Below are 20,720 nucleotides of genomic sequence, written 5' to 3'. Positions count from 1 at the left end.
GAAATAAATTAAATCTTAAAAAAACCAAAAACCTCCAACTCTTGATTTTGGCTCAGGATATGATCTCAGGGTTGTGAGATGGAGCCCTGTGTCGGTTCCCTGTTGGGCATCAAGCTGGCTTAAGATTCTCTCCCTTTCACTCTCTTCCACCCACCCCTAACCTGTGTACTTGCTCTTGAAAGAAAGAGATAAAGAAGGAAGGAAGGAAGAAAGGAAGGAAGGAAGGAAAAGGAAAGGAAAGAAGGAAGAAAGGAAGAAAGAAAGAAGAAGAAAGAGAAAAGAACACTTGGTCTGCAACGTAGAGAACAGATGGAAGTGGCAGGACCACGTTGTTACTGTGATGACCCAGGCTAGAAATGATGGTGTCATAGACAAGGGTGGTGGACTCGGATGGGCAGATGCAAGACATGTTGTTGAGGCAGCATGCCAGTGGGTGCCGAATGGGCTCATGATAACTAAGGAAAACTCAGGATGACTCTCAGACTACTGGCTTGAACAAAACCTTAGATGGTGGCATCATTTACTGAAATCAGGAAGACAGAGAGAGAAAAATTATGTTTGATATGGACAGACTCAAGGAGTTTTATTTTAGCAGTTATTGGCATGAAGGTGGTATTTCAAATCATGAACCTAGGGAGAGAATGAGCCACTCTCAAGGCCTACAGTAGTCCAGTGATATTTAGAAGTTGAGTTGCATTAGAATAGTCTACACAGGAAGAACCAGGAAGGAACAGCAAAGAGGTAGGAGAACACCAGGAGATTTCAGTATCATAGACTCCAAGAGAACTTTCTGAGATGGAGGGCATGAACGCTACCTAAAAGCTCAGTTGTCCATTGGATTCATTTTGCAGTGGGGAGATTAGTAGTGCCCGTGGCATAGACAGTTTCACAGAGGAGTGGGAATGAAAACCAGCTTGCAGTCGATAGAACAAAAGGATGGAAAGTGTTCAGACCATGCATGTATAGAAACTCTTAGGAAAATTCCTCTGTCCAGCTGCCATCTGGCTAGATAGACTTTGGCAAGCCTTCCTAACACATGACAGCTCTGGAGAGGTAATCATGCATGTGACACTGGTTATTTGTCAGCTCTTGGGGGACAGCACTACTATGAAAAGTGCTTGTTCTGGCTCACATTCACCTTTTTGCCATGCTTATTTCTATCACTCTTGTTTATTCCCCACCTCCAGATCAAAATTGAACTAAAGCAGGCCCAGCAGAAGTTATTAGATAGCACAAAGATGTGCTCTTCACTCACAGCAGAAAGGAATCACAGTCAGCAGAAAATCAGGGAACTGGAGCTGGAGGGACTTACACAGGCTCAGAGCATCAAATCCCAGAACAACCTGCAGGAAAAGCTGGCTCAGGAGAAATCAAAAGTTGCTGATGCGGAGGCAAAGGTAATTATCCTCATGCTTAATAAATAGCGTGCACTGGATTCCACTACTGAAATCCCATTTCCCTAAGGAGTCTAAGAAGTAGCTGCGATGCAGACTTGATAGAATTCTAGGGTTTTTCTTTGCTCTTCTATGCTCTCCTCTCTCTTGACTTCACCTGCTCCTGCAGTTTCAGTAAATGCTCGTGTTTCTTTAAACTGCATGAACTTAAAAAAAAAAAAAAAAAAAAAGGTAGGTTTAATAAAGCTGTAACATGAACCTAAAGTAACTGATTGAAGCCATATGACTTTTGCTTTATGCTTTCAACTTTTAAAAAACTGATTCTCCTCTCATTTGTCTGTTTATATGATTTTTAATCTTGTAACTTGGGGGGGGCAATTTGTGTTGTGAAAAGGATGTTTGGAAATCATGCCCCTGCATTTCATACTGCCTAACACCAGGTGGCAGTGGTATGTAACAGTAGCACAGTTTGATTTGTGGGTTTGAGAGTCCAATCTCACATAAAAAAATAAATCATAAAATAAGTAAATCATTTCATCAGACCATATAAACATAAAACCAACATCAAAAAGTAGATGATAGCAACCTTAATTATGCTTGGAAGCCTAATTTTGAGCTAAAGAAACCAGAACAAGAGCGTTCATACTGTGTAATTTCATTTATATGAGGTTTAAGAATAGACAAAACTCAGCTGTGATCAGAAGATGGTGGTTGTCTTTATGAGGGTTTCTAATTGGGAGAGAATGAGAGGGAATCTTCTGTGGTGCTGGGAGTATTGTATATCTTTTTTTTTTAAGACTTTTATTTATTTATTTGACAGAGAGATCACAAGTAGGCAGAGAGGCAGACAGAGAGAGTGGGAAGCAAGCTCCCCACTGAGCAGAGAGCCCAGTGTGGGCTCCTGGGATGGCATGACCCTGGGATCATGACCTGAGCCGAAGGCAGAGACTTTAACCCATTGAGCCATCCAGGTGCCCCGGAGTATTGTATGTCTTGATGTGAGAGGTGGTTGTTTAAGTAAAACTTCATTTGGTATGCTTAAGATATGCACACTTTATGTATGTTATTACTCCATTTAAAAAGTAGTTGGTAATTACAAAAAAAAAAACCCAAGTTTAGTAAAAAAAAAAAATGCAGATTAGTAAAACAAACAAACAAACAAAAAAACCTGAATTTAGACAGTACTAAATATTGGTGAGGATTTTGTGAGACAAGGACTCATTTATTGACTGCAATTGGGAGAACAAATTAGTACAAACACTCGGGGGGGGTTTAAAAGATTTATTTATTTTAGAGAGAGAGCACACATGAGAGCGGGGGAGAGAGGCAGTGGGGGAAAGGAGAGAGAAAATCATCAAGCAGACACCCTGCTGCTGAGCACAGAGCCCCATGTGGGCCTTGACCCCAGGACCCCAAAATCACGAGCTGAGCTGAGATCAAGAGCCAGACACTTAACCATCTAAGGCACTTAGGCACCCCAATATAAACACTTTGGAAAGCATTTGGCATTTGTATTTAGTTACATTAAAGATGTATATACCATACAACCCAACACTTCCGCCAGTAGGCAGAAATACTGGAGAAAATGTCATATTGCACATATGTGTCAGGAGATAGGAATATAATCATTTTTGTAGGAACATTGTTCCAAATAGCAGAAAACTGGAAGCAACCCAAATGTCCACTGACATAAGATAGAATAAATAAGCTGTATATTTATATAATAGCGTAAAACAGTGAAAATACATGAATTATAGGTACATATTGTAGTTCAACATATATTGAATAAAAACCAAATCACCAAGGGGTGCCTGGGTGGCTCAGTGGGTTAAAGCCTCTGCCTTCGGCTCGGGTCATGATCTCAGGGTCTTGGGATCAAGCCCCGCATTGGGCTCTCTGCTCATCAGGGAGCCTGCTTCTCTCTCTCTCTACCTGCCTCCCTGCCTACTTGTGATCTCTCTGTCAAATAAATAAATAAAATCTTTAAAAAAAAAAAACAAAACCAAATCATCAGAAACACAGTACAAGTCCATTGATACAAAGGTCAAAATGGTATACAATAAAATCCATGTTATATAGCTTATATATTAAAGAAAAACCAAGGAGATGGTTAATACAAAATTCAGATACTGGTTTTCTCAAGTGGGGAGGGGAGGGGGCTAATCAGCAAGGTCTCGGATTAGACTTCAAAAGTATTGGAAATGTTATTTTCTCTTTTTTTAAGATTTTATTTATTTGACAGAGAGAGAAAGCACAAGTAGACAGAGAGGCAGGCAGAGAGAGAGGGGAAACAGGCCCCCTGCTGAGCAAAGTGCCAGACACGTGGCTTGATCCCAGGACCCTGAGACCATGACCTGAGCCGAAGGCAGAGGCTCAACCCACTGAGCCACCCAGGCACCCTGAAATGTTATTTTCTTAAACTGGGTGACAGGTTCAAACGTTTGCATATGTCCTTGGTAGAGAAGCCAACAGGGTGATATTGTCATTTGTGGAATTAAGAATGCATATCTTTAAGGAATCATTTTCCCTAAGCAGAACTAAGTGGGGCAGCTCAAAGGAACTTGAGCTGACCTCATGATGACTGGCTGTCCACTACCATTGCCCTTGAATCATTCTGCATCTTCACCTCTCCTATGGTTCATGGGCTCTGAAAGGATCTAGGGCTAATGCACAAAGCCCTGCTTTTAAAAAAAGGAGTGCCATCCACTGGCATTCAGTGAATGGTTGTGGGGAATGTGGTGCCAAACCACTGTAAAGCATGCATTGTCAGATCAAGAATACATTTGAGAGATAATGACTATTTTGCTAAAAACTATTCATTCAACAAATATTTATGGAGCATCTACTATGTACCAGTACATAGTATACAAAATTGTGTCACGATTTTGGGTGACACAAGGGTTTATAAAAAAATAAACAAAAATAGACTTACCTACCAAAAAAAGTTTTTAATGATACTTTTAATCTAACATGTAAATTCTAAAATAAAATGATACATCTCTCTATCAAATTCATAAGTCTTATTTTTAGTTCTACCAGTACATTGAACAATGTATTACTGATGCTAGGTGATATCCTAATAAGTACTTGGTTTGTAAGAGACTTCTGCTTTATTTTAAAATCTTGTTGTGAATCTGGCTACACTGTAAAGAAACTACACACGCTCACACATTGCTGTTGGAAGTATAAATTAGCCTAATACCTATAGAGCCAGGTTGGCATTATCAATTTTTTAAAAAGATTTTATTTATTGGTTTGAGAGAGAGAGAGATCACAAGTAGGCAGAGAGGCAGACAGAGAGAGAGGAGGAAGCAGGCTCCCCACCGAGCAGAGAGCCCGATGTGGGGCTCCATCCCAGGACCCTGAGATCATGACCTGAGCCGAAGGCAGAGACTTTAACCCACTGAGCCACCCAGACGCTCCTGCATTATCTATTAAACAAATAAGTAATAACCTTTGCCATAGCAAATTCTTATCTCATAATTTACTCTAGAACAATTGTTTGTAATAGCAAAAGATTGGAATCAACTTAAATATCCCATCAGTAGGGATCTACTTAAGTAAGTTATAATATATCCTTATGGTAGAATAGTATGTGGCTATAAAAGAGAAGGCAATTCTACATAAACATGTAATACAGAAAAATCACCAAGTGTATTATTTTTAAAAAGCAAGGTGCAGGGGTGCCTGGGTGGCTCAGTTGGTTAAGCCTCTGACTCTTGTTTCGGCTCAGGTCATGGTCTTGGGGTCATGAGATCGAGCCCTGTGGGGGGGCCTCTGCGCCTGGGTGGAGCCTGCTTAAGATTCTCCCTCTGCCCCTCTACCCCCCCCAATTTTTTTAAAAGGCAAGGTGCATAAGTACATAAGATATGCCATCATTTGTGTAAAAAAATATGTGTATGGGAGAGAACTACATAATAATATTTATGTGGGCATCAATAAATCTCTGGAAAGGTACACAAGAAACTAATAGCAGTGATTACCTACATGATTGAGGAAAACTGGCAGGAAGACAGGATAGAGATGAGAAGGAGTTTTCACTATATAACTTCGTTTACACAAACATACACTAAACTATGTGAATGTATCATATAATGTAAAACATAGGTAATTTATTTTAAAGTTAAAATAAACTTGGCCGTGCTCTTTACTTTAGACCAGATTTGTTTGTTAGCACGACGTTTTCTGGTTGCTCATGGGGTATTTCCTTAACTGGAAAAAAGGTCAGACTTTTCTTAATGTTTTATTCACGAAATACTTCCTTCAAGATCCTGGATCTGCAGCAGAAATTAGAACATGCTCAAAAAGTCTCTCTCTCCGACACTTATATTTTGGGGATGAAGCAACTAGAGCAAAGGATAAAAGAAGCACTGGAAAATGAAGCTAAAACAAAGCAGCAATATCAGGAAGAACAGCACAAGAGGTAAGAGGAACAAAGATGTCAGTGTCACAGGGTCTAACCACTGAGCACACCGGCCTGTCAGCGTTCCTGTGCATTTCCTCACTGTTCCTGCTGATGTGAACTCCGTGGCGCAACTTCTTATCACACTGTATTCTAGTTGCTTTCCTTGTTTGCTTTTCACACCAGAGTGTCAGATTTCTTCAAGGCTGGGATTACTTCTGTTGCTCTGAGACACATACAGTGCACCAGTCAGTTTTCTTGAATGACTGGATGACCTATGAAATATGCTACTCTGGGATTTGCTTTTCTAGTTCTAGCATGATTGGTGTAAAATGCAAATTAAATGAAATTGACTTTTGTATTTATCAGCTGATTTTCTTCAAAGAATTTCCAAGTACTTTATAGGCATCGTTCTTGATGATTACATCAAGAATCTGTGACCAGTTAGGAGCTTTCATTTTTTTTTCTCTAAAATTATTACTATCACAATTCTTACTTAAATGACCTTCCTGGATGCCCTAAACTTCAGGAACCGATGCTTCCTACTTCTATGACACTCCGAGTGATTCGCATATATTTTAAGAAAAATATGGTTTTAGCCACTGAAAAGACATGCGGACATTCACACGTATTATGAAGCTGAGAAATTTACTTTCAGTTTTAGTAAAAAACGCTAGCATAGGGCGCAGTACTCAGTAGGTACTCAGAGATCATGACTGAATGAATCTTTGAGTAAGTAAATGAGTGAATATATGAATGAATAATGAGTTCCACTCAGTGAGGTACAGTAGAAAAACACTTGTCTCACTGCCGCATCTAACAGGATGGTAGGCCATCCTCCTGTTATGATACAGCTAGATCCCGAATAAACCATTGAGCATACCTTTTAAAGTATCAGCCACGATAAAGCAAGAGAAAGCACTAACAGCAAACATATAATAAGCTCAAACAAAAACAATGAGTGTAAATAAACTTCTAAGTCAGGGAGCAATTAATAACATCAGCCCCAGGTTTGGGAAAAAGTTGCTGAGGAAGTTTGCCCCAAAGTGGGAGAGGTGAGCTAGAGACTCTGATATTAAGCTGGGAGTCTTGAAGTGTTCCCCAGTAGACAGCCCCCTGGTTTCCCCAAATTGTCTCTGGGGGAAAGCAACTCAGTTTAGGTATTAAGGATTCCCATATTATAAGTTTTTTATTTTTTTAAAAGATTTTATCTATTTATTTGACAGAGAGAGAGAGTGAGCACAAGTAGGGGGAACAGCAGGCAGAGGGAGAGGGAGAAACGGGCTACCTGCCGAGTAGGGAGCTCAATGTGGGGCTCAACCCCAGGACCCTGGGATCATGACCTGAGCCGAAAGCAGACATTCAATGACTGAGCCACCCAGGCAACCTTGATTTTTAATTCCATGACATTATTTTAAACAGTTGTATAGCATTCTTTACATAGATATACTATAATTTATGTAAAATGCTTCTTAGACATTTTGTTACAAATAATGCTGCAATGAATATCCTTGTGCGTAGACTTTATGGTGAGCATTATACTAAGGGAGGTTTAGGGTGCTGTGACAGTGCATAGCAGAGACACTTAATCTGGTCTAGGGAGCTCAAGAAAGCCTCGCTCAAAGAAAGCTATTTAAACTGAATGTGAGGTATTTGGGGTGGATGGCTCAATAGAGAATATTAGGGGAAGGAAGCCCTAGGAGAGGAAGATAAGGAAAAGCTTGGACTTGTAGGGGAGGAATAAGGGTAGAGGATGACTTATTTCAGGAAGTGAAAAAAGTTCATTTTGCCTGTAACAAAATGTTTGGGGATAGAGTGAGTGGTAAGAAAACTAGGCTGGAAAGCTGAGCTAGCTAACAAGCTCTATTGAAGTGCTTGGACTTTATGATATGAGAAGATTGTGATATAGAAAGAGTACTCTGGTTGCTACATAAGGAATGGATTGAGAGGTTGAAGCTGTTGGGGAGATGGGGAGTTCCTCAATCTACTGATTTCTTAATTTCTTTTTTTTTAAGCTGGGTACAGTATACTTTATTGATGGAACAGGACAATGTAGGGCTGCCCAAGCCCCTCCCCTTCTTCAAGGGGTCTGTGATGAAAACTGTGGTGGTCAGGAGATTTTCAATGTGTTGGGAGATGAGTTGGGACAAGGAGTCCCCTGTGGTTGAGGTCCTCTCTCTTCTTGCTCTCGCTGAGGCTCTCGCTGAGGTGGTCAGGGGGCTCTTATTCCTTAGAGGCCATGTGGACCATAAGGTCCACCACCCAGTTGCTGTAGCCAAATTCATTGTCATACCAGGAAATGAGCTAGACAAAGTGGTCATTGAGAGCAATGCCAGCCCCAGGCCTGACGGTGGAAGAGTGGGTGTCACTGTGAAAATCAAAGGAGACAACCTGGTCTTCAGTGTAGCCCAGGATGCCCTTAAGGGAGCCCTGCGATGCCTGTTCCACCACCTTCTCAATGTCATTGTATTTGGCAGCTTTCTCCAGGCGGGAGGTCAGATCCATGACTAACATGTTGGGGGTGGGTATGCAGAAGGCCATGCCAGTGAGCTTCTCAGTCAGCTCAGGGATGACCTTGCCTATAGTCTTGATGGTGCCAGTAGAAGCAGATGATGTTCTGAGCAGCCCCTTGGCCATCACACCACAGCTTCCCAGAGGGGCTGTCCACAGTCTTCTGAATGACAGTGATGGCATAGACTGTGGTCACGAGTCCCTCCACAATGTCAAAATTGTCATGGATGACCTTGGCCAGAGGAGCTAATCAGTTGGTGGTACAGGAGGCATTGACAGTCTTGAGGGAGTTGTCTTATTTCTCAAGGTTCATGCCCCTCACAGACATGGGGGTATCAACACAAGGGGCAGAGATGATGACCCTCTCGGTTCCCACCTTTCAAGTGAGCCCCAGCCTCCTCCATGGTGGTGAAGACCCCAATGGACTCCACAACATACTCAGTACCAGCATCACCCCATTTGATGCTGTCAGGATCCTGCTCCTGGAAGATGGAGAGGGGCTTTCCATTGATGACAAGTTTCCCATTCTCAGCCTTGCTTATGCCATGGAATCTGCCATTGGTGGAATCATAGTGGAACATGTAGACTGCGTAGTTGAGGTCAGTGAAGGGGCCATTGATGGCGACAGTATCCACTTTGTCAGAGTTAAAAGTAGCCCTGGTGGCCAGGTGCCCAATGTGACCAAATTCGTTTACTTGGACAATTGTGTCTCAGGGACATGGCTGGCACTGCCCTGGAAGATGTGGCTGTCAGTCTAATGGAGAGGAGCAGAGAGCCTTCTTAATTTCATTCATTGGCATAACTGGTTTATCTCTTCATCTTTGCTCAAACTATATGTAATGTGGGAATTAATTTCTAACATATTCATCAATTGCTTTTTAAATTTTGACTTGCTATATTTCAATGACAATTTCCAACTCCTAAATTCCATTGTAGCTAACTCAAGTTTCTTTAGTGCCAGCAATTTAAAAACCTCCCTTTCAGCTCAAAATCTTATTACTTAGTCTGGCCCCTTGGTCAGAAATTCAGAATGGAACCAAAAAAGAAGTAGACAATAAGAGGCAGGAATTGCTCAGGTCTGTAATGAATGAAATGAAAACAGAGATGAAGAGGGCAGTGCTGGTGCAGGAGTGGATGTGAATGGCAGGAGGTAAGCTTATGGAGCCTGCGCTTATATCAGGAACCACAACAAGAATTGGAGGTACTGGAGGTTAAGAGGTATGAGTCCCATGTCTCAAATATCTCAATCTTTCCCAGGAATCCATTGGTTTTTCAGAAAACTGAAGTTAGAGAAAGTGAGCTCATTTGTCCAATATCAGTAGTGACCTAGCATGTAGGTACTACTCCATCACGCTTATCGTATTCTTCTAGATAATCTCCTAAATCCAAAGAGTCTTTTTTTTTTAAAGATTTTATTTATTTGACAGACAGAGATCATAAGTAGACAGAGAAGCAGGCAGGGAGGGGGGGAAGCAGGCTCCCTGCAGAGCAGAGAGCCCGATGCGGGGCTCAATCCTAGGACCCTGGGATCATGACCTGAGCCGAAGGCAGAGGCTTAACCCACTGAGCCACCCAGGCGCCCCTAAATCCAAAGAGTCTTGTTGGAAATCTTCAGAAACTCTTCCACAAACTGTGGTCTGATGAGATTCCCTCTGAAGGAGTTAAGTACTTATGCCCCTTCTGGAAAAGGGGGAACTTCCTCATCAAACACAGGCTCATTTATGATTCAGCTTCTGCAACATTAACACGTGTGCCTTAGTCTCAGTAGTGTGTGTAACGAACAGCACCATCCTGAACCAAGATCAAGGGACTCAACTTGTAAAGCAGTGAGGATGAGGGGAAAGAGTAGAGAATTCAGGATTAGAGCCCTACATCCATCTTGTTCTAGCAGGTTAATAAAAACTCTCTGGGCCACAGAGAAATAAGGGAAGTTACTTCCTTTTCAGAGGGTTGTTTTGATGAGTGAGAGCAAGAACTAAGAAGAGCATCTGCCACAAAAGAGGTCCCCTATGTTGGTCTCTTTATTTTATGAACACATATCCTACCTCATTGAACCAGTAAAATCCCTTGTGATGATATAATAATTTTAGGTCAAAGAATTTCATAAATTCAGTGTAATTTAATGTACATTAATTGCCCTCAGGAGACTCCTGGGTCAGAATTTAAAAGAGCTACAAAAGCAAGTGAGAATCTTACAAGATAAAAGGAATCAACTGGAAAAAACCAATTCTCAGCAGCAATCCAGAATTCAGCAACAGGAGGCCCAACTCAAACAACTGGAAGAGGAAAAAAGAAAATCAGAAGAGGTAAGAAAGTAAATGGATGCACTTTTCAGTTTTCCTATTCCTGTAGACCCGAGTCACAGCTGATCGTTATTGACGGCCCAGCATTTTACCCCTTAAGTTTATCAGGAAAGCAGAATCTACTCTAGCTATCTCAAGCAGGAAAGGATTGAACACAGGGAATAACATGCTTACAAACTGTTGGAAGGGAGATGCCGGGATGAGGAGAATGTCAGAATGTCAGAACTTTGGGTAACTCCAGAAGTCCAGAAACCCCAGGGAAACCCACTTCTGCAGCCCCAGAGAGAGGGAGTTGCAGGAACACTTCCTGAACCCCTGCAAATGCCTCCTCTGCTGTCTGCCTGGTCACCTCCCCACTAGAGCTGGAGGATGACGGCTCTCCCCTCCCACTGCCCTCTAGACTGTGTACAAGTGCCTCTCCTTTGTTGGAACTCTGCTGTCAAGGGAAGTGTAGTTTTCAGACTTCTAATCTTGCAGCACAGAATAGTCTCATTAAAAAAAAAAATGTTTTTCAGCATCTCAAAAGCAACCGAGAATTATCAGAAAAGATATCTGGGCTGCAGCAGGAGAAGAAAGCGCTCTGTGAAGAATATGGGCAGTTTCTGAAGCAGCTTGATGTCCACGTGAGGTAAACGAAAACGAGTTCCCTCCAAATGGGGAGTTCATGCTTTTCCCCAAATAGACCCTTTTCATTTGCCTTCCTGCTCTTCTCCGCTCGCATTCTTCGCTCTGTCTGACCACCCTCTCCTTGTTTCAACTCCTCATTTCAACTCATAATTCTTAGACTAGGAGTCACCTTCTCCAAGAAGCCTTTCTCGACACCACCAGCCTGGACTGGGTGAAGTGCTCATTCTTTGTACACTATAGCCTTTGTACATGCCTCTTTGTATTTATTTCAGAACTTGCCACATTCTTTTGAAATAGTATGTTTCACTACCTGTCCTCCTCACCAGACTGTAGGCTTTTCAAGGGTCTGGGCCATGGTCTTATGCATCTTTTTATCCATAGTCTCCTGTATATAGTAGGTGCTCAATAAAAAATGTGTTTCTGAACTTCTGGTTCTTTCTTACATTCCCTGCTCATCATTCTACCACATTCCTCCCACTCTCCTCCTTTCTGGAATGTAGCATAGTAGTTCAGAGTATGGACTCTGGAGCCATATTGCCTGGGTACAAATCCTGGTTCTACTAGAAACTAGCTGTGTGACCTTGGATACGTTATGTACCCTCTCTGTGCCTGAGGTCCTTCATCTTTAAAATGGACAAAATAACAGTACTTTCTCATAAAGCTGTTATGAGAATTGAATAAATATACATAAAGCACTTGCTTAGATCAATGTCTAACGCACAGCTACTATTATATCTATTTTTTTTTTAGTTCCTTTTCCATGATCCACCTCTCTGCTCCTAGCTCTGTAGTCTTCTACTCTATTCCTTCAATTAGGCTGAAATTTCTTATTCTTTTGTATTATTACTCACCTACGATGTTGATAGTATTTTTTTTAAAGATTTTATTTATTTATTTGACAGACAGAGATCACAAGTAGGCAGAGAGACAGGCAGAGAGAGAGGAGGAAGCAGGCTCCCTGCCGAGCAGAGAGCCCGATGCGGGACTCGATCCCAAGACCCTGAGATCATGACCCGAGCCGAAGGCAGAGGCTTAACCCTCTGAGCCACCCAGGCGCCCCCGATGTTGATAGTATTAATGATATTGATTTAAAAACCACTGTTTACTGCTCTTTAAGGTATTTTTGCTATTCCTTATCTTGCTTTGATTATCACATTACTGAGAAATGTAGAAACCATGGTCAGGGGAGTATGCGTGGTTCCGTTCATGCCGCTTACAAATCTAAGGCTAGAACTCAGTCCTCTATAACCTCTATAGTGCTCTTTCCACCTCTTATCTTGGTATTAGAGTTGGAAGAATGAAGTGCTAGATCCAGAGCATATGAAATGCCACAATGCCTGCCAGATGTGCTGATACTGAATCTAAAGTGTATATCCATTGCTTGCCCAGAATCCTCCCTGTGTTCACGCCTAGTCTATGGCAATAAACACAGTTTTGTGATTTTACTATTATAGCTTGGGTACAATTTTACATTCTTTTCCTCTTCGTGTTTTCTCATATAAGCATTGTGCTTATGTTGCTACAGTCTTTGAATTTGCTTATTTCTGTAGAACATAATATTTCGTAAAGTTGCTATGCCCTTGCACTAATAGCAGCAGTTAAATGGTTCTGATCGCTAAAGAGGACTAACAGAACCCAGGTACTAACAGTACCTTCCAAAGGTACAGCTCATTGCAGGAGAAAGATGCAGTAGCACAACAGAATTAGGGTCAGGACGTGCATTGCCTCCCACGGCAGGCTCACGGCAGACAGTCCCAAGAGGTCCCGCAGGGGCCCCCAGCCGCACTTCCTATGTTAGGACCATGCTGGGATCCACTGCCTCTCTGGGGGTCAGGAATTACCAACGTGTGCACCGAACACCTCACAACTGGGGATCCCCAATGGAGTCTCAGCTGAGATTTTTTTTTTTCCTGCTGGTCATGGGAGCATATTTCTGCTAGGTAACCAGCCTCAATAGCACAGCCTTCCGGAGGTCTGCTGAGACCAAGTACATATCCTCAGTCTCACTGTTATCAGGAAACAGTGCTGACAAGCTGGGGCAAACTGCCATCAGACTCCTCAGTCCTGTGATTACAAACCAACGTGGCTTTAATCAGCATGTCTCATTGCTTGACCACTGGTCAGTGCAAGCAAGAACTTAGCTAAACAGCTCAGGTCAGTTCTAGGCCTGCTGGAATTAACCCTCACAACACAGTCCTAATTGAGTTAAGAATTATTCACTGTGGGGCGCCTGGGTGGCTCAGTGGGTTAAGCCGCTGCCTTCGGCTCAGGTCATGATCCCAGGTCCTGGGTTCGAGCCCCACATCGGGCTTTCTGCTCGGCAGGGAGCCTGCTTCCTCCTCTCTCTCTGCCTGCCTCTCTGCCTACTTGTGACTTCTCTCTGTCAAATAAATAAATAAAATCTTTAAAAAAAAAAAAAGAATTATTCACTGGTCCTATGAATGGTATTTTTACTCCGAATAACAGAAAAAAAGTATTTTGGTTTGTGTATGCATATATAAGTACATATGCACTTTTTGTATACATATCTATATGTGCATTTTTTTATATGTATGTGTGTATACATAAAACCTGGAACACTGGATCTTAAAAGGTATTGACAAACATTTGGAAACATCCCGCCAAAATTTTCTGCCATTATCATGTAAGAGTAGCAATTACACCATCCTCATTAGCATTGGGTGCTGCTATTATAGGGAGGGCTCTGATGACATTTTCCCCAATATTCTTTGCTTTAATTGAGGTATAATTGGCATATAATAAAGGCACAGATTCGGGGCGCCTGGGTGGCTCAGTGGGTTAAGCCTCTGCCTTCAGCTCAGGTCATGATCTCAGGGTCCTGGGATTGAGTGCTGCATTGGGCTCTCTGCTCAGCAGGGAGCCTGCTTCCCCGTCTCTCTCTGCCTACTTGTGATATCTCTCTCTCTGTTAAATAAATAAATAGATAAAATCTTTAAAAAAAAATAAAGGCAGAGATTCGAATGTATACACCTGCATACCCACTACCCCATTCAAGATCCAGAACATTTCCATTATCCCTTAAGGTTCTATCTGGACTTTTTGGCATTAATCTGCATCTCCTGAGTACCCCGCCTCCTCCCAGACATCCACTCTTCTGAGCTCTGTCTCTTCTAGCACTTCATTTAAATGGATTCTTACCACATGTAATTTTTTGTGTCTGACTTCTTTTGCTCAACCTATTCTGTGATTTTTAATGCTCACTTATGGTCATAAATATTTGTCATTTTATTTTAAATTTCTTTGATGGTTAGTGAGACTGAATATTTTCCCATGCTATTTGACCATTGCCTTTACGACAGCAGGTCCTAACCCTAGTTGCATGTGCCTGGGCCCCAACATAGGTCAGTTAGATCAGAATCTGTGGGGATAGGGCTTAAGGATCAGCATTTTGACAAAAGCTTCCCCATGTGATTCTGATGTGCCATCCAATGTCAAAAACACAGCTTTAGGAAAGAAAATGGAAGGAATTGTCAAAACTCTAGGTTCGTTTTTGTTTTCGTTCTCCTGATCCCAGCCCTGACCTTTACAGGAAATGCTTGTTTTTTCCATGTTTTCCCAACCACTCTTCCAGAGGAACAAATTCCTTGCCCTTTTGAAAGAAAAATAATAGAAAAGTCTATCTGGTTTTGCTTAAACATAAGCAAGAAATTGTCCCTAAATTTTAGAACATGAGTATTGTGCTGCCTCATAGATCTAGTAGTTAATAAAGCCAAAAATAAACTTAGAAAACCCACATGTTCTTCAGGCAAGTTGGCCAACTGAGCTTCTGCCCAAACCAAGAAGTATGCCAACGAGCCAGCCAGCAATGGCAAGAGAAGGCTCCCAGCCCTCACCAGCTGTACTGCATAGACATACTCTTCCAGCCATGCATTACACTACAGACAGAAGCCTGAGTATCCAGCAATAGGAGCTAGTTAGGTCAAGTGTATTATACTCACCTGACAGAAGTCCCATCAACTGAAAAAGATGGGGGCCCTGAAGACTAGACAGTGGCATGGGGAAATGCTTACAATATAATAAACGGAGAGAGTGTAAGATGAAAATTTTAATGTAGGCAGTGTCTAAACAAAAAACACTTATAAAAAGACTAGAAAGAAATACACTATTTTTTTAAAGATTTTATTTATTTGACAGACAGAGATCACAAGTAGGCAGAGAATCAGGCAGAGAGAGAGAGAGGGGTAAGCAGGCTCCCCACTGAGCAGAGAGCCCCATACGGGGCTCGATCCTAGGACCCTGAAATCATGACCTGAGCCGAAGGCAGAGGCTTAACCCACTGAGCCCCCCAGGCGCCCCTACAACACTATTTTAATACTGATCATACTGGGAGTTGGGTCTTCTTCCCAAATTTTCTATAGCATATCCTCTTAGTTTTAAAAATAAATTAATTTCAGGGCACCGGGATGGCGTAGTTAAGCATCCGACTCTTGTTTTCAGCTCAGGTGGTGATCTCGGGGTCATGACCTCAAGCCCCACGTGGGGCTCCGTGCTCAGCGGGGTGTCTGCTTAAGATTCTCTCTCCCTCTCTTCTTGCCCCTTCCCCCTCAAATAAATAAATAAATTGTTTTTAAAGATTAGTTTCTTAATAGGCCAAATGGCAGAATAAAAAAGAAAGCAGCTAAGATTTGGGTTTTAATATCCTCGGGCAGGATGGGTAAAATAAATCCCAGAAATACACGCTGTGTTTCAAATGATGTAAAACATCAGAGTAACCGTGAACAGCTGAGAAACTTGGAGGACCACAGGAAGGTTGTTTGTACATTGCTAGATGTTACACCTCTGAAGCTACAGACCAGGGGTGCTGAAACCCGGTGATATCTTCTGCTAGGCTCTTTCTAGTAAAAAGGGAAATAAGAACATTGATGAGATGTAGACATCTCCCTGTTGAGAACCCAAGTCACAGCAGCAGTAATCGTGAACACAGTTCTGCAAAAGTATGTACCTCCTCTTATGTGGTTACTACAAGGGTCACAGAACTGAGCAGGCATGGGGCCGTTTTATGAACTCAAGTATCTAGACCAACTCTATTAATTAGGATGTAGGCTGAGTTGCTGGAGCAGAGACCCTGAATAACAAAGTATTTTGAAAGGAAAAGGTTTCTCTCCTGTATAACAGCACAGACATAAGCAGTCCAGGAATGGTTTGGTGCATCAGCGTAACAGGAGTCTAGACTCCTTTATCTCATTGCTCCAGCATCTTTAACATGTTGACTTTATCCACATTCAAGCCAACCAAAAGGAAGAGGGGAAAGCAAGGATGTTCCATTTGCCTTTGGGACACACTGCTTCAACTCATGTCCTATTGTCCAGAACTTACTCACATTTCCATTCCATCTACCTGTAAGGAAAGTCAGGAAGAGTAGTTCATTTTTTAAAAAAATTTATTTGACAGACAGAGATCACAAGTAGGCAGAGGGAGAGAGAGAGAGAGAGAGAGGAGAAGCAGGCTTCCCACTGAACAGAGAGCCCTATGCAGGGCTTGATTCCAGCACTCTGGGATCATGACCTGAGTTGAAGACAGAGTCTTTAACCCACTGAGCCACCCAGGTGCCCCAAGAGTAGTTCATTTTTATGGGCAACCAAATGCCCAGCTGAAAGTTGGGAGGTCTATAATGGCAGAAGAAGGAGAACATGGACTGGGGACAACCCCAGCAGTCAGTCACTGCCAAATACACTGACATTCTGTATCAAGCCTGGTATGTACGTCTCTGGCCTCCAGGAATCCGAACTTCTCAGCTGGGTGTCTGGCTAACAGCTAAGTTAATCTTCTAAGGGAAAGCATGCAAAATGATTCTTTCCTGTACAATCAGCAAGTAGGAAAGAGAGGGATACTATTTTGAAAATTGGAAGAGTCTTGCAAAAACATTTTTCGGGGTAAGACATAATTTGCAAGACCAGAAGACACTCTTGGAGTAGCTCTTCCATTACAGTTTGACTAGAATTAGTTTCTAGATAAGTCTGCTTTGCTCCTTCCCTCCCATCTGGTTCCTACCTAGTTCTTACATAAAACAAAATATTGAGCACATACAAATATCATCAATTAATTTACGACAAAGAAACCAAGAATATACAGTGGGGAAGGGACAGATGCTCCAATAAATAGTGTTGGGGGAAACGGGATGGCTACATGCAAAAGAATGAAACTGGACACTATCTTATACCATACACAAAAATTTGCTCAAAATGGATTAAAGACTTGAATACAGGACCTGAAATGTAGGCCTACCTACATCGAATATCATATTCAATGGCGAAAAGCTAAAGCTTTTCCTATAAGATTAGGAGGTATAAACTTTCAGATATAAAATAAATAAATCATGGGGATGTTATGTATAGCATGGTGACTATAGTTAGTGATATTATATTGCATCTTTGAAAGTTGCTAAGAGAGTAAGTTTTTTTTTCTAAGAGAGTAAGTCTTAAAACTTCTCATCAGAAGAAAAAAATTCTTTGTATGGTGACAAATGTTAATTAGGCTGTGGTGATCATTTTGCAATATATACAAATATCAAATCATCATGTTATATACCTAAAACTAATATAATGTTATATGTCAATTATACCTGTTTATTCTTTTTAAAAAGATTTTATTTATTTTTTAATTAATTTAATTTAGTATTTACTTATTTATTTATCTCTCTTTTTTTAAAGATTTTATTTTTTTGACAGACAGAGATCACAAGTAGGCAGAGAGGCAGGCGGTTTGGGGTGGGAGAAGCAGGCTGCCTGCCGAGCAGAGAGCCCGATGCGGGGCTCGATCCTAGGACCCTGACATCAAGACCTGAGCCCAAGGCAGAGGCTTTACCCACTGAGCCACCCAGGCGCCCCTTATTTACTTATCTCTTAGAGAGACTAGTGAAAGAGAGAGAGTGAGCCCGACCAGAAGGGGCAGAGGGAGAGGGACAGAGAGAATCTTGAGCAGACTCTGTACTGCCCAAGCGGGGGTTGATCTCACAACCCCAAGATCATGACCTGAGCCGAAACCAAGAGTCAGACGCTCAACCAGCAGAGCCACCCAGGCATCCCAATTTTAAAAATAATAAAATTTAATTTAATTTTCAAAAGTTAAAAAATTGATATGTTACTGTGAGAAATCAGCAGCGTCTGGTTTGCTTGGCTTTGCTGTTATTATAGCATTGCTGTATAGTGGGAGATCACAGGCTCTGGGGTCAGATTCTCTCTGTAGGAGTAATTCCTTCTGTGTCAGGAGGCCCCAAGAGCACCCTCAGGTTTGGTGATTTATCAGGACTCACAAAACTCAGAAAAGCTGTTATACTCATGGTTATGGTTTGTATTACAGTGAAAGGATACAGATTAAAATCAGCAGAGGAAAAAGGCACATAGGATAGAGTCCAGGAGAGACCAGACACAAGCAACCTTCCCGATGTCCTCTCCCAGTGGAGTAGAATGGGCAGTACATAATCCTCTCGACAGTGGCATATGCCAACATGTATGAAGTATTCCCAACCATGAAAACTCACCTGGGCCCTAACATCCAGAGATTTTATCAGGGGTCAGTCACAGAGACGTGGAGTGCCCCAGTGATTAACCTTAACTACTCAGTCTCTAGTCCCCCAAATGCCCAAGGTCAGATTGACACAACATGGTCCAGGGGTCTAGGTGAACAAAAATGCACTCACCATAAATCATACTGTTAGCATAAAATATTGGTGTGGCCCAAGGCCACAGGTGAACAAAGTTGTTATTACCAAGCAGCATATTCCAAGGGCTTAGAGATTGTCTCCCAGAAGCCAGTCAAGGAATGTGAAGGGTTTGGATATCCCTATCCCACCAAGTTAACATTCCTGCACAGCCTGTCTCTTGATTCATAGAGTATGGAGATGGGCTACATAAATTTGTTTTAAAATCAAAGGAGGTGTCTTGTGAAAAGCCTGGAGTACAGGTTTTTAGTTAGTTCCCTTCACTTAAGTTAGGGCTTCCCCCAGTTTAAGTGTCAGAGGTAAGATCGGGTAAGATCAGATCATGGACATGTGCAAACTGCCTGCCACCACAGGCCTGACTATGCCCTCAAGTGCCTACAGTAACAAAGAATAGCTTTCTCATTCCTTAAACACTTTTATTTTCTCATTCCTTAAACGCTTTTGTTTTCTCATTCCTTAAACACTTATTTTTTTTTTCAATTAGAATGGCATTACCTAAATGTCTAGCCATTCAGGGAGAGTCAGGGACTATAGAGACCATTAGAATAGTTTTTTTAAGATTTTATTTATTTATTTGAGAGAGAGCACAAGTGGGGTGGGCGGAGGAGCAGAGGGAGAGGAAGAAGCAGACTCCCCCTGCTGAGCAGGCAGCCTGTCACGGGGCTCAATCCCAGCACCCTGGGGCCATGACCTGAGTGAAGGCAGACGTTTAACTGACTGAACCACCCAGGCTCCCCTCATTAGAATACTTTTTGCTTTCCCTCCAAAAGTTGAAACTACCCTATGACCCAACAATTTCACCATTAGGGACTTACCCCAAAGATACAAATGTAGTGATCCAAAGGGGCACCTGCACCCCAATAGTTATAGCAGCAATGTCCACAATAACCAAACTATGGAAAGAATGTAGATGTCCATCAACAGATGAATGATTAAAGAAGATGTGGCATATATATATACATACATATACATACAATGGACTATTACTCAGCCATCAGAAAGAATGAAATCTTGCCATTTGCAATGGATGTGGATGGATCTAGAGGGTATTATGCTGAGCAAAATAAGTCAATCAGAGAAAGACAATTATCATATGATCTCATATGTGGAATTTAAGAAAAAAACAGGATCATAGGAGAAGAGAGGAAAAAATAAAACAAAATGAAATTAGAGAGGGAGACAAACTGTAAGAGATTCCTAATCATAGGAAACAAACTGAGGGTTGCTGGAGGGCAGGGGTGTGAGGGGATGGGGTAACTGGGTGATGGACATAAAGGAGGCCCGTGATGTAATGAGCACTGGGTGTTATATACAACTGATGAATCGCTGACCTCTACCTCTGGAACTAATACATTATATATGAATTAATTGAAATTACAAAAAGAAAGAAGAAAAAAAAGAAAACTTAAGGAAAAATCAGGTTTCTATTGTTTTCTTTTTTTTATACAAATGTCTCCCAGGATGTTTTCCACATTAAACTAAGTTATATACCAAAAAAGAAAGAAAGATTTTTCTTTAGAGTAGTTTTATTGTTTTAAAAATAACAGGATGTAATTGACTACAAAACAAAACAAGAAAACCCACCTGACATATATTTAGACTGAAATTTTTTTCTCATAGAACAAGAAATCTGGAGGAAGGTAATTGCTGAGGTAGATTCTGCGGCTCAGCAGTGTTGTTAGGCACCAGGCTCTTCCCTTTGTTCTGCTCTGCCATGCTTGGTGGGTCGGTCCCTTAGTCTTTAGACTTGTCATATCATGGTTACAAGGCAGTGACCGCAGTTGCCAGTGGCGCAGCCCCAG

General features: G+C 41.8%; 1 protein-coding gene and 1 pseudogene across 12 annotated transcripts in view; one reads left to right on the top strand and one right to left on the bottom strand.

Annotated features, from left to right (window-relative positions):
• The window catches only part of CCDC30 (coiled-coil domain containing 30), a 117,094-nt gene that overhangs the window by 82,167 nt on the left and 14,207 nt on the right, over positions 1–20,720 (top strand). For all 12 annotated transcript variants that reach the window (XM_047727755.1, XM_047727756.1, XM_047727764.1 and 9 more), the window contains 4 exons: positions 1,188–1,397; positions 5,663–5,817; positions 10,451–10,613; positions 11,126–11,238. In XM_047727755.1, coding sequence (XP_047583711.1) covers positions 1,188–1,397; positions 5,663–5,817; positions 10,451–10,613; positions 11,126–11,238 — 641 coding nt within the window. The remainder of the gene's footprint in view (positions 1–1,187; positions 1,398–5,662; positions 5,818–10,450; positions 10,614–11,125; positions 11,239–20,720) is intronic.
• Positions 7,996–9,238, bottom strand: LOC125099163 (glyceraldehyde-3-phosphate dehydrogenase-like; annotated as a pseudogene).

Source organism: Lutra lutra, chromosome 4, assembly GCF_902655055.1.
Source record: "Lutra lutra chromosome 4, mLutLut1.2, whole genome shotgun sequence".
In the NCBI taxonomy this organism is placed as follows: Eukaryota; Metazoa; Chordata; class Mammalia; order Carnivora; family Mustelidae; genus Lutra; species Lutra lutra.
This window is presented reverse-complemented; position numbering and strand designations above follow the sequence as displayed.